The sequence below is a fragment of the Merops nubicus genome, unplaced genomic scaffold, assembly GCF_000691845.1.
Source record: "Merops nubicus isolate BGI_N331 unplaced genomic scaffold, ASM69184v1 scaffold10600, whole genome shotgun sequence".
Classification (NCBI taxonomy): domain Eukaryota; kingdom Metazoa; phylum Chordata; class Aves; order Coraciiformes; family Meropidae; genus Merops; species Merops nubicus.
The window spans coordinates 14360-26476 of NW_008582171.1; the positions used below are offsets into that span (position 1 = coordinate 14360).

At 39.6% G+C, this 12117-nt stretch overlaps 1 protein-coding gene across 1 annotated transcript in view; it reads right to left on the reverse strand.

The window, feature by feature from the left end:
* Positions 1-458: 458 nt before the first annotated feature.
* Positions 459-12117, reverse strand: part of SCIN (scinderin) — a 44668-nt gene continuing 33009 nt past the window's right edge. Inside the window, 10 exon segments of the mRNA XM_008936814.1 lie at positions 459-983; positions 1920-1980; positions 3235-3312; positions 4973-5094; positions 5561-5738; positions 6238-6408; positions 8665-8755; positions 8940-9061; positions 10230-10445; positions 10653-10741. Of these exon segments, the coding sequence (XP_008935062.1) occupies positions 850-983; positions 1920-1980; positions 3235-3312; positions 4973-5094; positions 5561-5738; positions 6238-6408; positions 8665-8755; positions 8940-9061; positions 10230-10445; positions 10653-10741 (1262 nt within the window). The 3' untranslated portion in view covers positions 459-849.

Consider the following 12117-nt stretch of genomic DNA (forward strand, 5'->3'; position numbering starts at 1 on the left):
AAGAACTGAGTACTGTTGAGAAAGGCAACTGTGACACAATATGGCATGAGTGCCAGCTGGTTAAGGCTGAGTACATATTTTTGAAGCTTCCCCTTAAGAGCACTAGTGTACTAGGATGCACTAGGATGTGTTTAAGAGCTTTGGTTAAAAAAAAACTGGTGGGACTGAAGGTGGCTCACAGAGATAAATCTAAAGAAATTCATTACATTGAGCTAGACAGTGGCTCAAAGCCCTTCAGTCTGAAGATCTAAATATAAGTACTAACAAGACAAACAAACATGTTAAACGCAGATTTCCAAAAATACCCTTATCCTTTATTTGCAAGACACAGCTCCCAGTCTGGATCAGGCATCACCTGAAATTTTATGTGAGCAAGTGTGGCAATATTTTGGCTTAGCAAGTAAATCATGTCCAGTCTCACTGTTGCAACAGATAACGAATTAGTCCTTTATCAGGACAAATTCTGCATAATATTATGCTGACCTTAATCTAAGGGCATTTCTGTGGCATTAGTTTAAAATTTTAAGTGAAGGTAGAATTTGACCCACTTTAGTACATTAAAATAAATAGATCCCCAGCTTCTGTTTGAAGAATCAATAGATTAAACAAAAAAAACCTTTCCATATTCACTACATGAAAAGCCCCACTCATCCCATTTGAGTATTTTCCAATCATCATTTATCCTTTCCAGGCTAAGAATTTCTATTTTATTCACAGAAATATATCAAAGCTTGGGAAAGTGTAAAAACAGATGCATCATATTGTTGCATAAGCTTATGCTTAAAAATACTAGAAAGGAGCTGGGCTCTGATCATGCTTTGGCTTGAAGCTGCATCTTCTTTGGGTTGATCAGTTCTTCCATTTGTTGGAGTCCCAAGCCAGGAACCAGCCTGTGAATGTAGGGGGTTCGTGCCCCTGCTTCACAATTACAATAGGAGTCCCCTTGTCTCTGCCAGAAGGATCTGTTTCAATGTAGCGTTTGGCTAAAACCAGAGATGAAACAGAACATGTAATATATTAGTTCATTCCGTTGGTATAAAAAAAATATATTAAAAGCCCTATTGAAAGAACCCAGGGCTACTATAACACAATACTCAGTTAAATTATTTCAAAGGCAATGAAATGATCAGGTAATTGCTGCCATGAGGTCAAAACAGGGATTGTTGCTATGCAGCTGGGCTTCAGCTCTTGAACAAGAGAAAAAATTTGCTGGTGCTGTGTAGATGCACAAGCTTCATTCCCATTTTTCCTATGTAACAGCCAGTATAGTTTCCCTTGACATTGCAGTGTGACGTTGGAAGAACAGCTAGGTAACCACACCTGCACCAGGGAAACACTTCTGAGTGCCTGGAGCACAAACTTTGTCAAAATGGCTCAGCCATTCTCATATATGATTTTTCAAGGAGGTGCAAGGAGGTGCACTCCACATGAGTTGTCTTGATTTGTTTTGCAACTGGAATTTCCTCCTCCAGAGGTAACTCAGTGAAGGGTGGCAGTCTCCCCAAAGACTCGGACTTGTTGGCATTCCTTTGATTATATATATTTTTATATATATATATATATACACACACACGCATACATATTAGTAAAGCTCAGGAGGTATCGCCTTTGAAATTCTTTCTCATTTCAAAGCAGTTTCTTTTCATGGAGTTCTCCTCTACATGCGTATTAAAAAGCTCTCCAGCCTAGTAATGCTATTTGGAATAATTTTACCCTCATAAACTTACAGATAAGAAAGATACAATGGGTTTTAAAGAATATTTAAAGGAGAAAAATAATATTCTCCATCTTTAAATCCTACTAAGCTCAGTATCCCTTTTAAACACTGTAAACTATATTTCTTCTACACTATCTTTTTCACCTCTTTAAGTAATACTGATGCTATTTCACTCAGAATTCTGCCAAATTGATTTATTTACCAGACTTAATGGATTCCTGTCGCTCAGTTTCATTAGCATCCTTCCCAATCCAGATGAAAACCTGCAAAGGAGAGAAAGATACAGCTCCCATGTTGTTGTAAGGATGTTGTGTACAGCAGGTAAAGTACATAACAGTTGATTTCACTAAGAGAAAGAATGTACACTGTGAAAAGACTGCAGAGATACACAGCTCTCACAAACTATTGATGATTTTTTTCCCCCTTGTCAGAATCTGTAGTTCTATCCTCTGATAGCTCACCCCTTTCTTAACACTGGAAGGCCAGACCTTTATGCACTCTGATGAAAGGAACTCTAATTACCTTTTCCATGGATAACTTTTACAATTTGTCAAAGAAATGGGTCTTTAGGTGTAGGTAAAAATACTGAACAGCAGCTGTCTCTGTTTCAAGCTCCCTCTGTGCATCAGCACTTGTACCCAGGGTAACTGCTAGATAACCCACTGAATAACCCAACAACCAGAGCCCAAATCTGCAGTGTCCACAGTTATTCTTCTTCTGTCAAGGATCCGTTTGGAAAACAGCTACACATCCCAGACTTTTCTTCTTACCTGAATCAGTATGTCCCAACTTCTTTCCATCCAGCTCTTCCACCCACTTTCCCCCATCACTCCTTCCCACATGGATGTTCCTTCTCATTTCCAAAAATCTCAGCCTGTTTTTAAATTGAGGGCTAGGCGGAAGAAGACAAAGTGTGGGATCTGTGGCCTCCTCCCCCTTTCCCTCCAAGGGGACAGGAAGGGTAGGGAGAATATATTGTGAGAAAGAGATGTGTCCTTTGCACCTGCAGTAAATTTGCCTGTCATCCAGAAAGCTCTCAACATTTTCAGTTTTCAGGGAACCTGGGAAAATGACAGATAATGTTTCTGTCACCCTCAACCAGTTCTTCTGAAGAAATCTGTGTAAGGGTCTAGTGTTTCTCCCATTCTTTATAGAGATGTTTTTGTAGGTGCTGCTGCTACATGGATTTTGTGGCTTCTGAATAGCTCTTATACAATAACTTTTTTTTAAAATGAATAAATTTTAGTGATAAAGACTTTCAGAACACTGATGAGGCTTCTACTCTTACAGTCTCCACTGGTTTTAATGGGAAGTACCTGACATGGTCTCACACTGCAATTTAGAAATTCAGTCGTGTATGTTCACAGTAGTATATCATATAGGTAAAAAAATAAATGTAAAGAAACCAAAACTTCTTCCATTTACACAGAGACAATTTCTCCTCTCATCTTATGACCTAAGTGGTTAAGAATAAATTATCCTTGTTACAAGAAGCAGTGGTCAAGTACACAGCTTACCTGCTCCCACGCATCCAGCAACATGACATCATCTTCAGCCAAATCATCCTGAGTGAATTCTCCTGGGACCTCCTCAATCTAAAAATAATATTATGGTTTAGGGTGAGGTGTTTTTGTTTTTTGTTTTTGTTTTTTTTTTTAATGATTTATCAAGATATTCTGATTTTGTACAGACTGAAGATATTTTTAAAAGGCCAAGTCCAGAAGCTGGTGTGCAACTCTCTTTGCTCCTAAAGGGTCACGCTCTCAACTGATTTGCTGAAACAAATCACATAATTTCATGTCCTATAAAATCAGCTCTCAGTTTGTCAGCATTGATAGAATATCCTCTGGAGAGACAGAGGTTTACATTATAATTGTGACTACCATTAAGTTGGGAATGAGGTCTGCCAGAAAAAGGGGACAGGAAAATTTCCATAGAAATTTCCTTGTACCAAGCAAATTAAATAAATCAGCTGATATATTAATGCAGCTTACATTATTAATAAGGAAAAGAAACAGCTTTGATTTGCAGAGTGTGAGCTTAGTGATGAATACACACCCAAGGAAGCTTGCTGTCTCACTTGACAATAGGACATTACAGCTGACTAAGCCATCAAGGATTAGTCCCCAAAGGAAAAACAGACTGCTTGCTTCTTCCAAGGATGTACAGGCAGACAGACAAGCAGTTTAATGCTGTTCTGTATGAGAAGGAAAGATACTACATCTAAAGGTCTGGCTATGTTGGTCATACAGGAATCCTACAGAGGTGGTAAACAGATAGTGCTAAATGCATTCCTTCTCCCCGCCCTGTGTTACAGTGGCCAGATGATCAGAGCGATCTGATGACCTACCTCTTCCAGTGAGCTCTAACAGTGGCGATTCTGTTACTACAGAAATGCTACAGGAAAGAGAGGTTCTCACAGAATTTGGAGGGAATTTAAAAAAACCCAAACAAATAAGTGCATAGCTCCCAGCAGATTATTATAGAGAGGTTGGTTCCTGCTACCATATATTCGCAGCAGTTTTAGAAGCTTGCAAGAAGAACACGCTTTACTACTCTCGTAAGAATTTAAAGCCCTTCTTAAAGGATCCTATTTGTTTTATGCCTCTCCAAATGAATGGGCTGTGCCTTAAGAAGACAGCAGAGATGGTAGCCAACTATGTCCCCTACCTAAAAATTTTAGTGCATCATTGCCAAACTGTGACACAGCACTGCCCTCCAAGAATACAGTAAGTAATTAATCCTGAGTCACAGGCTTAATACCCAGTGTACAGCTCTGGGTACTTCTGCTAAGGAAATAAGTCTTCCTACCTCCTTGAGCACAGTCCAATCCCTTAGAGGCATAATTACATCTTAAATCTATATGGAAAATTTCAGGCTGCTAAGAATTTTTGGCAAGGGATATTTTTTTTCCTCAGCACCACTATCAAACAGGTAAGGGGCAAGGCACTGACCTGCACTTTCTCAGGGACATAGTAACAGCCTGGCAATTGCTTTTGCCTGGGCAAACGCCTTAGCTTTTCACATCCACAAACCTCCAGTCCCAGGCTGGAGCATACAACGTCTGCCGTATTAATTCTGTCTGTCCTTTGCATTTGAATTGATTGAAAGCACCAAACTTCAGCTCCGTAGCTCTTGCCAAGCATAGCTAACTAAGCCAGGTCTCCGAATTAATTTAATGTCTCCTGATTCCAAAGACAAAATATACCAGAAAATATGTAATTAAACAGAGAGGAGTTTCCCTCATATACTCACAATAAATCTGCCAGTCTTATTAGAACAGCCATACAGGCGAGGGGGATGATCTTCAGCTTTTGTCAAGAGTTGTGATGAAGTCTGGTATTTTTTTTTACCTCCAAGTGCTTTCCAGAATTCCTCTGAAATACACAATGTATAATTTATTCAGCAGCAGATTTAACATTTGGTGTTCTAGCTTGTTAGGTACTGTTTCAAAAATCCCCAAACAATATCTCTTTTGCTGTCTCAAAGATGGGTGAATTTTCTTAGAGCTCTTCCTGAAGTTTGACAGAATAACAATAAAGATACCATTTCCAGACCTAAAAAGAGCAAGGCACTATGTCATTCTTCCTCCTAGGCACTCAGGATGAAGGAAGGACCACATTCCTCTGCAGCTCCTGCTACTGTCCTACAGACTTCCAGGGCATTGCACTGCTTGTGCATCAGCCAATCCTGGATAGGTCTCGATGGTAAAATGAAAGGTTGGATTTTCAAAGGGAGAGAGTGAGCACATACTTCTGATCACAAAACCCATCTAGGCTGAATTTCCACGCGGTGGTGTGTTTTCTCAGTTGACTATTAGCAACCACATGGCTCCATACTAACCTGGTTCCTGGCCTTCACTAATCTTAGCAGTTTGGCATTTAAGAACAACAGCAATGTATTGGGCTCCTTGTTCCTCTTCTTTGTTTGCTCCTTTTCCTACCCAGGTATAGCCAGTGTTGTTTGGCAGTTTCAGAACAAAGACATCATTAGAGTTTAGTGACGTTGCATCAACATCAACCTAAATCAAAAAAGAAACTGTTTTATCTCTCTCATTTTCAAATAACATGATCACTGTTTTGCAGGTTTATATAAGATGTTAATCACTTATGCTTTTTCACCTCAAATTTTCCTTAGATTTACACTGATACAAATTAGAGAAGAACTTGAGCCAGGGAACTGACCTGAAGGGCAAAATGTGGGACTGTTTTGCAGTAGAAAAGACTATCTCATAAAACAGGAAAGACTGTCTCACAAGTGTTGTGGATTTTTTGTCTATTCTTTGTCATCTGACTGTTCACTACATGTTTTCTTACATGAAAGATGTAGATTGGTTGCAGCCAGTTACAGCATGTTCTCTTCTATTTACTAGATGGGTTGGTCACACAGAGCAGTGGATTTGATTTGAGACTCTGCATTCCTACCAGATGTGACTACCCAACAAGATTAGTCAAAAAGGCTCGTGGCACCTATACCATTTCCCATGGGGAATCCTTGCTTTATTTAGCAGGTGACCTTACCTCTGCAATCCTAGTAATGGCTGCCAGGTTCCGGCGTATTTGGAAGAGTTGTGTGGGTGGAGCAGGTTTCTGACCTTCTGTCTTGGATGTTCCATCCTTGTAGACAATAAGTGGTTTGTTTTTGAACAAGCTCAGTAAATGTGCAGGCTCTTTGCCTTGGCTGACTCGGATCTGTACATAGGTAAAGAAATACAATACAAGAAACAAAAGTACACAGGTAGTTATTTCTGGTCTCTGTTGAAGAGCATTGGGGATGTTAGCTAGTAATGCTAAGTATGTTAGCAAAAATGAGAAGTGGAAAGCTGAAACGATCTAAAAATATAGTTCCAGAGACATTAAGGTTGGAGCATTTGTGAGATTTTTTGTCAATCATGCTGACAAAAAGACAAGATTCAAACTTCTAACATGTTTAGCCAATTAAAACGGCTGCTATCTACTGTAATAAGAAAATTCCTCGTTTTTCAGAAGAACTGTCATTTCATAGAGTTTTATAGAGTGACTTAATTCCCCTGAAAAAAAAAACTATCTTGGAAGTTTAGGTGCCCTGTATTTAAGCAGAAAAGAATAGTTATTCATCCTGCTCATTCTTTCTATTTGTATTTTACCTGCAAGAGGATGAAAAATATGAATGTAAATCTGTCTTGCAGAGGACAACACAAATGACAAAAATGAACTTCCATTACAGATGCACAAGATATTACTGCACTCTCAGAAAAAGTGCTATGAAGCATTACTATTGGTAGGTGAATGTATGATGAAAGTTATTTCTATACAACCGTTTGTTCTTCCATTGTAACAGCACCTGCTGGATAGCCTGGTACTGTTGCCTGATAAGGATACCCTAGGACACCTGTATTGTAGGTGCCAACTGCAGCAGGATTTTACAATTGTAACCCTCCTACACCCCTCCCAAAATTACCCAAAAAACACCCTCCCCTTCGAAAAAAAAACAAACAACCCCCCCAAACAAAACAACAAAAAATCTCCCAAAATAACCCACACAGAAAAAAACAAACAACCCAACTGCTGAGGGAAACATTCCTGCAAAACAAAACAGGGAAACGGCTTTCAAAAAGTAATTTGTACTGTAGTGCCATCTAGTGACCATACACCAGCACATTTAAACCTTTCCTTAAGCACAGGCAATATATCTACATGCATACAAATGAACAGGCGCATATATACACACATATATAAATACATATATATATTCCTAAATTCATTGCAGGCTAAAGTACTTTTAAGTATCATGTCCACGGCAGTGAGAGGGATCTCCTTCAGCTTTAATAAAACAGCTTTTTAAGCACATTGTTACTGCTGCTGTTAGTAGTAGTATTCTTATTACTTTAGTGTTATTATTTGCCTTAGGTATGAGGCAGCACAATATTGTGATGAACTCTGTCCAAATATAGAATGTGTGTTAGGAATATTTCAAAGAGTAATTACCCAGAAATGTGTTATTTCTTCCTTAATATAATTTCAATCATAATTGATTAATAACTAAAAGTATGGTCTGCCATCTAACTTAACTGTACCTTGGTGTGTGGGGAAGCCCTTTACTTTGATAATTAGGAAATGTGAAGCACAGAATTATCTCCTGCTGCCTAGAATATCTCTGCCTTTCCCTAGTCATCTTCCAGCTTTAGCCTTTCTGTGAAAAGGGGAGACCTCTCACATCTCCACCTACCCCTCGCTCCTCACTAATGATGAAAGGAGAGCACACACCCTCCTAGCCATGCTAGGACTAGCTTATTTCCTCACACCTTTTAGCTGCCAGTGTCCTGCACCTTGCCTTGCACACCCTGTTTCTGCAAGTGTGGATGTGTATCCTGTTTTCACAGAGCTGCAAGCACTTCAAGATAGGAAAACCCAAGTTAGACTCCTCACTAAGGCAGGGATACCAGTGACATAGTTCTGGCAGGCTCTCTTGTTCTGGTTCTCATGTGGCTTTCATGTATCATAGTTCTGGCCCTCTAAAGTCAGACATCTTGTCTGGGCTAAACATCACAGCTTCCTACGTAATCAAAAGGAGACAGCAGAGCTCACACAGGACTATTGCCCTGTCAGATACCTGCTTCAGAGAGAGTTTCCCTGGGAGGACCTTATTATTCAGTCTCCACAGACCATGTACAGAGTCTGTAAGGCTAGGCAGGACTAAAATCTGATTTTTAGACAGGGAAAGTTGAAGGGAAGTAAAGGCAGATTTAGGTTGTGTCATGTCTGTGTTCTTTCAGACATCTACATTCAGAATGGATGATTGAAGTGGGAAATCTCCAGTGACTTTAAAAGGAACCCAAAATGCTAGGCATGATACAGACCATGAGCAGTTGACATTCTCAGCCTTCAAACACTACCTCCTCCTTCCAGTTTTCATTGAAATTTACATACCTTGCATGTTCTGTTGAATTTTATCCAAAAGACACTAACCTGCACAGCCTGACCGTTCAACGACCGATCCAGCTGAACAGTCAGAAATGCAGATGCAGTCAGTTCATCTTGTGTAGCATTGGCTCCTTGCCTGAGGAAAATGAGGAAAAAGACAATGGTTAAGTCTAGTTTCAAAATAATTTAGAGCTTATATTGAATGACAAATGCACAGTAAACAACCTTGCATTTATAAATGGTTCTACTCACAGAGACATAAAATTAGCACAAAATAATATCCACATGCTGGAGGTCTGTGCAAAGCCAACCAAACATACCATGTGTAGATGATCTGCCCTTTAGGGTAAGTGTAGAGGATAATGTAGCAGTCACCACCGTAGAACTGTCCATATGTCTCAGGTCCCACAGGAACTCTGCCACTGCTTTCCACACGCCAGATCTGGGGAACAGAGAAATCATTGCAGAATGCTGAACTACATCCTGAGACTCTTCAAAAAGCAAATTTATTGTGCCATCCCTTGAGTGATCTTTATTTCTGGTCCCAAGTGTTACAGAATAAAACCAGGAAGGATTCTTCATGATGTAGATAGCTACACCCTGTACCCACTGGATGAATAAAGTCCATCAACAAGCCATTGCAGTACATATTTATTTGTCTTGATGCTTTAATGCCACATACTTAACTTATAGTGCTATGTTGAACTCTCTTTCTTAACATCTTATGATGATAATATAACATAAATGGCATATGATGATTCATCATAGAATCATTTCACCTGGGAGAAGCACACTGTAGTCAGATAACAGATTTCTTCCTGGTTGATTCACTAGAGCCTGGTTCAGTTAACAACTACGCTCCACAAACATACTGCTAAAATTATACAGCAAAAAATGCTTTGGATCTAAGCTGTTTTGGCTCAAGTCTATGCACCATGCCACTTATGAGATTAGAAACCTAGAAAATATGCTGATGTAAGTATTTATCCTTTCCTTTTCTGCCAGAATCTCAACATGCAGACCTGAATTCAACAGGCTGTACTGGTACAATGCCAAACCAGTCCTGTGTAGTCCAAAGATATTCCTGCAGAGGGATATGGATAGATGTAGAAAGACTGTACAATCATCTTTTTCTGTCTAAACCCAGGTTACCTGAAAGACTAGAGACACTAGGGACAAAGAAGGTTCTTCTAGAAAGCAGACTGGATACATACATAAAGACATGGAATTAATTTCTGACTCCAAGGGCAAGTTTTCACATTCCAGATTTCAAACTTACGTGAGATCTAAGTTTTTCTTTAGGCTAAGGATCATATTTAAAGTATATCTTTAAAAGGTATTTTGTAGAAAGGGAAATATTTCTGCTGTTTGACTTCTACTGATGAGTGGTACAACATCTTTCATAAGTACCAAAAAGCCATGACCCAGCACGCAGCTAACAAAGAGATTTGCTTTCTACTTCAAAGTATCTCTTCTTATCGCTGCCACTAATGTAGTGTTACTCTACACAGCAGCTGAAATGGCAAAACACAGAGTAGCAGCTAAACCTGTTCCAAGTAATGGAATATATTAGGTAAGTGTGATACAATTTAATACAACACAAAAATTACCTCTACTTTCCCTGAACCATCATCTACCATGTTATGCTGGGCAGCCATTTGTGGAGACTCATGTAACTTCGTAGCATCAAATTCAATCTGCTCAATTTTAGCCACTCTCTCTGTGACACAGACTTTTCCAAAGCCATCACTTTGATCTTTGTCCTTCCAGTCTTTGAAAAATTGTTTGAAAATTGGTGTTTCACCTCCTTCAGGAAGGACTTGAATCTGAAATGAAGGAAGTCACAAGAAACTGAAGGAAAAAAAACCTGGAACAGTTACCCAACAGAGAACATAAACCTTTCTGAATTATCTGTTAGTGAAATACTGTTCTAACTGTCTTAAAATCTTAAAAATATTATTTTTTCTGATTTAAAAAACAAAGTCTTTAACAGAGGTCATGCTTTCCTGGTACATCTCATAAATAGATCACACCTGTGTGTTGGCAGGATAATTCATCTGCTGTATGAATTGTTCAGCATTCTTCATGGCAGCCTTTCTCTCCTGTGGGTTAGCATCTTTACCTGGTTAAAACAGAAGGATAACAATACGTGAGAAAGAGCAATAAGCTCTCAGATCCTGCAAAACCAAGACGTCCTTGAGCCAGGCTCTCTTCAACATTGCTCTTGCCTCAGTCTTGAACAAACAGAAATGCTGTGTGTAACAGAAAGAAGAAGTCTGACACAAAACTGATTGGCTAACACAGTACCGCAACAGCTCTGAAAACAGTTAACACAAAGAAGAATGTGCAGGGTGGGTGGAGGGAGGTGGGGATGACATGGGGAACACACATGACCCAGACATTTTTTGCTTAGTGTGTGTGTCTCTAACAAAAAAATGCTGTTCATAACATCTGCATGGTTCAAGGTACAAGAATATCCTGGGTCTTTTCTCTGAATCCTCCCTTGCTGGGCTGCAATGTGTTAAATAAAGCTGCTGTCCAGAACTACCTTCACTATTTTAGGCAGCACCATAGACCAAGTAAAGGAAATTGCCATTTCATCTGGCAGTGCTGTGCAGTTAACCACCACCCTTCCCCATCCACAGCTCCTTGTTCGGCCTTGCTCAGTGTTAGATGTCTGAAAGTCTCTGTGGGATGACATTGTGTATCAGATCTGTGTTCCATCGGGCTGTCAATGACTGTATGCCAAAGATCTCTTGTCTAATAAGATGCTCTGATAAGCTATTCATTGTATTCAAGCTTGAATGAGACTATTAGCAAAGTAATTCATACTCCTCAGCTTAGTGGTCTTCAGGTTTCCAGCAGAGATGATAACTACAGCCTCCCAGTGGAGGGTGAGACAGACTAATGTGTTTTTTTTCCACACATTATTGTTACCTACAGCAGAAAAGTGAGGATTCCCAGAGAAGCACACAGGGCCACAGTCAGAGGGCCTAAACTGTATTTTATTTATTTTATGCCTGATCCTGTTGGCTATCTGCACAGTGCTCCCCAAATGCTCTCTTTGAAAGGATGTTTCCCTACCTGCTAATGAAGTTTCCAAACAAAGTGCTTACTACAGTTCCTGGACTGGCTTCAGCAATATTATAACTGCAGTGATTAATTAATTGCTATTGCAGAGGGTAAAATGGAATGCAAATGTCACATAATAATTAATACACTGCCTCAGACAAAAAAAAGGGGAGATCCTCAGCACTGGATGCCATGGCAGCACCACAACAATCCAGCTACAAGGTGTCCAGGCCTAATTCCCCAGTAGTACTAGTCTCATAGGAAATGTTCAGTCAAAGCAATTGCAGGCACTCCTACAAGCGTTGACAATAGTACAGAGAAATATTCACTGGAAAAAAAAAGAAACATCAAAGTATTTGCAAGCTTATGTTTTCAGTTAATGCTTGGGACACTCACCTTCCCATTTCGTACCTCTGTGGGGTAATG